Source organism: Monopterus albus, unplaced genomic scaffold, assembly GCF_001952655.1.
Source record: "Monopterus albus unplaced genomic scaffold, M_albus_1.0 scaffold281.1, whole genome shotgun sequence".
Lineage (NCBI taxonomy): Eukaryota > Metazoa > Chordata > Actinopteri > Synbranchiformes > Synbranchidae > Monopterus > Monopterus albus.
The window spans coordinates 413,067-417,361 of NW_018128161.1; the positions used below are offsets into that span (position 1 = coordinate 413,067).

General features: G+C 43.7%; 1 protein-coding gene across 4 annotated transcripts in view; it reads left to right on the plus strand.

Annotated features, from left to right (window-relative positions):
* The window catches only part of prpf4 (pre-mRNA splicing tri-snRNP complex factor PRPF4), a 17,138-nt gene extending 14,161 nt beyond the window's left edge, over positions 1-2,977 (plus strand). For 3 of the 4 annotated variants that reach the window (XM_020622488.1, XM_020622487.1, XM_020622486.1), the window contains exons 14-15: positions 2,602-2,708; positions 2,807-2,977. In XM_020622488.1, coding sequence (XP_020478144.1) covers positions 2,602-2,708; positions 2,807-2,893 — 194 coding nt within the window. In that variant the 3' untranslated portion in view covers positions 2,894-2,977. Of the gene's footprint in view, positions 1-2,601; positions 2,709-2,806 lie in introns of those variants that run through there. The other variant, XM_020622489.1, reaches the window with a different exon arrangement.
* Positions 2,978-4,295: the final 1,318 nt, after the last annotated feature.

The following is a 4,295-nucleotide window of genomic DNA, read 5'->3' on the forward strand; positions in this document are numbered from 1 at the left end:
ATTGCTACATCTATCACTACGGCCTTCTTCTTCTGTTTGTCCACCACTACTATGTCCGGTTGGTTGGCCATTACCAGTTTGTCAGTTTGTATCTTGAAGTCCCACAGGATCTTAGCTTGGTCATTCTGAACCACCTTTGGAGGTGTGTCCCATTTTGACTTTGGGACTTCCAGCCTGTACTCGGCACAGATGTTTCTGTACACTATGCCAGCCACTCGGTTATGGTGTTCCATGTATGCCCTGCCTGCTAGCATCTTGCACGCCGCTGTTATGTGCTGGATTGTCTCAGGGGCATCTTTGCACAGCCTGCACCTGGGGTCCTGTCTGGTATGGTAGACCCCTGTCTCTATTGAGCTTGTACTTAGAGCTTGTTCTTGTGCTGCCATGATTAGTGCCTCTGTGCTGTCTTTCAGTCCAGCTTTGGACTTTTCAGCTTAGGATTTTTTGAATATCAGCCACTTCTACTATTTGACGGTGGTACATACCGTGCAGAGATTTGTTCTTCCAAGAGGGTTCCTGCTCTTTTTGGGCGCCGACTGTGGTGCGATGGGTAGAGCAGTCCTCTCCCAACCACAAGGTTGGAGGTTCGAGTCTCTGTGCCGGCAGTCCACGTGTCGAAGTGTCCCCCAAGGGTTAACGCCATCGGTTGAGTTGGCGCCGCAGATGGCTGCCATTGGTTCTGTACCAGAAACAAATTCCTTGTGTGTGTAACATACTTGGCCGTATAATTCATTCATTCTTCTTCTTCTTTTTCCTTCCCTTGTTCCTCTGGTTTCTGCTGCCTGAGGTGTTCACTAAGCAGTCATCGCTCGGGCCCATCTTCCTGATGTATTCATGGATCTTTGTTGTTTCATCCTGGATAGTGGCTCTGATGCTCACTAATCCTCGGCCTCCTTCCTTCCGCTTAGTGTACAGCCTCAGGGTGCTGGACTTGGGGTGAAACCCGCCGTGCATTGTAAGGAGCTTCCTTGTCTTGATGTAAGTGGCCTCTGTCTCCTCCTTTGGCCAGCTTATTATGCCAGCGGGGTACCTGATGACCGGCAGGGCGTAGGAGTTAATCGCCAGCCTTGGTGATGATGATGTAGACAGACTTGTCTTTCTGGAAAAGAAAAAACTGTAATTGTGTTACTTAGAAATTATGTTTACAACAGTTTTATGTTTACTTGCACTGCACGTTTACTCTAATTTACCTTCTTTTGTCACAACTTTTAGTTTTCAATTAATTTTAGTAAGTTGTCTTAATTTTTAAACTAATGGACCCTCAAATTTTTGTGGCTTCATACTTGGGATACTCTTTGAAAGCTGGCAGCATTAACAGTTTATATATCGACAAATATATCGTTATCGATCAATATGGGGAAAAAAATGATCAAGATTACATTTTTGCCATGTCGCCCAGCCCTAAGTTCACCTGAGCATTGCAGCGGTCTTAGGCCCGCCTCAAATGCTCTTATTGGTTGAGACACGTGATGACGCCCATCTCAAGCCAGTACTGATCAACATCCCACCCCTCCTGTGACCCATGGTTTGTCTGTATGTGTATTCGGAGCCAGTGAGCAACAGACTTTCAAAATAATAATAATAAAAATAAACTGCGTTAATGCGCGATAAAATAGTTGCCGGCGTTAATGAAGTATTATTACATTAACGCGAAACTAACACGTTAACTTGCCTATCACTAATTTTTTAATTTTATTTCTGTCGTGGCTCGAGTGTGGTGCCAACTAAATTAATTCAGACAAACAATCCCAATTTACAAGATCATTTAATATTACAATTATTCTGAATATAGTAGTATTTAAACACATAATCGTGTAGGTAGGGAAACGGATAACAGAGAACAGAGACTCTCCTCCTGCAATGTGATAGATAAAGCATAAGAAGATTGTCAGAGCGCCAGTCAGTCAATCCGTTTGATGCCGGTCCCGAGTCAGTTCCCCTGTCAACCCCCAGTCCGTTGTCGTTTCGCCCCGGCCCTCCGAGGCCGGGCTTGTGGTACACTGTTCACGGTAGCATGGTCATCCTCTCTCTCTCTTCTTCTGCTCTAACCCAGCCTTTATCTGCTCATACTCACACAGCCCTGCATGGCCGGAGCCATGAAGACGCGGTCCCATGCCAGCTACCCACACACATCTTCTTCCGAGCATTGTCTAAACTGTCCAGTACCTGAACTTCTGGGTCGCATTGACCTAGCGCACATTTCCTTTTTCTAAATCTGAACAGAGCACACGAACAGTTCACGTAAGGCTACAGCTACAATGTATCCATTCCCTATCTGAGGAGGAAGTCACTCAGGATGTTGACCAATAGGCTAAATAAGGGGGACACAGCCCAAGATATTCCTGCTTGAGCAAGAGAAGAGAAACGGATCAAGCTTCCGTACACACTTAGCTCAGCCTTACATCCTTACACAACTAACACAAATAATATCTATATGAACTATATACTGTTCTATTATATATCACCTCTGGAGCCTTGTTTTATTGCTAACCACTACATTTCATTTCTTTATTACAGACAAAAAGTGTGTGTGTGTGTGTAATATTTTGTTTTCTGAGCTTCCTGTTATTGTCTGTGACCTCATTTCTTGTTTGTTTATAGCCACAGATGGTCACTTCCTGTTGACCGGAGCATATGATAACACAGCAAAGGTTTGGAGTCACCCCGGTTGGACACCACTGAAGACGCTTGCTGGACATGAGGGGAAGGTACAAACACTGTGTCTAATTGGTCTGTTCAGTTGCTGCTGCTGATTGGTGGAGACGGTTTGGGTGCATTAATGTGTCACACCGTTTTTCATTTCCAGGTGATGGGTGTGGATGTGTCACCTGACGGGAAACTGATTGCCACCTGCTCCTATGACCGAACCTTCAAGCTCTGGTTGTCTGAGTGATGTCATCAGTGTCATTAGTCAGAAGTCTTTTAATTTTTTCCCTTAAAAGTGAAAAAAGTCTCTGTTTGTGGTTTCTTTTTAAATACAATAAAATGTACATTGTTGAATTTGATCTATTTTAAAATAAAACAAAATGCATTATTGCATTTAACTGTGTGAGATTATGAGCTCCAGCAGTGGTAAGAACACAGAGCAGGAAAAACCCGGTGGCACTGAAATGCTAATGCAGCAGGTTGAAATACCATACCATACCAACTTTATTTATAAAGCACTAAAAACAACCAGAGTGGACCAAAGTGCTGTACATTGCAATAAAACAATATAAATTATAAACCACAAACAACAATATAAAATATAATCAATCAAATGACTAAAATCAACACAAAAATATCAAAATGCCAGGGAAAATAAATGAGTTTTTAAAAGAGACTTAAAAACAGACAGGGTAGAGGCTTGTCTAATGGACAGTGGTAAATCATTCCAGAGTTTAGGACCAGCAACTGCGAAGGCTCGATCGCCTCTAAGCTTACGCTTTGTTCTTGGGACACTCAAGAGAAACTGATTTGCTGACCTCAGAGAGCGTGTGGGTGTATGCCAATGAAGCAAATCAGTTAAGTAGGATGGTGCAGAGCCATGAAGGGATTTAAAAACAAAGAGTAAAATTTTGTAATGGACCCGAAAATGGACAGGTAACCAGTGTAGGGAGGCCAAAACTGGAGAGATATGCGACGAGGGAGCGTCTGCCAGAGGTATAAATAAGGAGGAAGGTAATCATTGGGATGCACCTCAACTGTGCGCACAGACAAATGAGTCGCTAATTACCGAATGCAACACAGCTGAGGTGCAGAGCCCACAGGTCGAGAGAGCTGAAAGAAAGGAAGGAAGAGAAAGGCGGAAGAGAGGCAGGTTGCGCCGAGCAGACCTGACATCAGAGGCTTCATGTCAGTTGTGCTCAGACTACACTGTGCTCCCTCTTCCTGTGATGTGTATCTAACTCAGTCCTCCTCCCCTGACAGACCATTTCTCTCCCCATGAATAAGTCTGACAGTCCTTGGTGTTGTTTGTGGCTCCTCCTCATCAAACCTCAAATACATCCTTGCTCCTCACAGAGGAATTACAAAGGCAGACAAAATAAGAATGTGAAAGAAAAGAAAGCCACAGATGTCAACTCTCAATTTATAGTGGAACTTCATTACACACATTTTGCCACCACCCACATAGAAGAGCAAAACAGCAGATTAATAGGATGAAACATTACATATAGTTGAAGTTCCAGTTGCTTCCTGAGTTTATCTGCTGGCAGAATAAATAACATGAGTTTCCACTTCTCTGTCAGATGCAGCTCTCCTGCTTTTTATTGTCTTTGGAAGGAACCTCAGTGCTGCAGGGTTCATGTCATCAG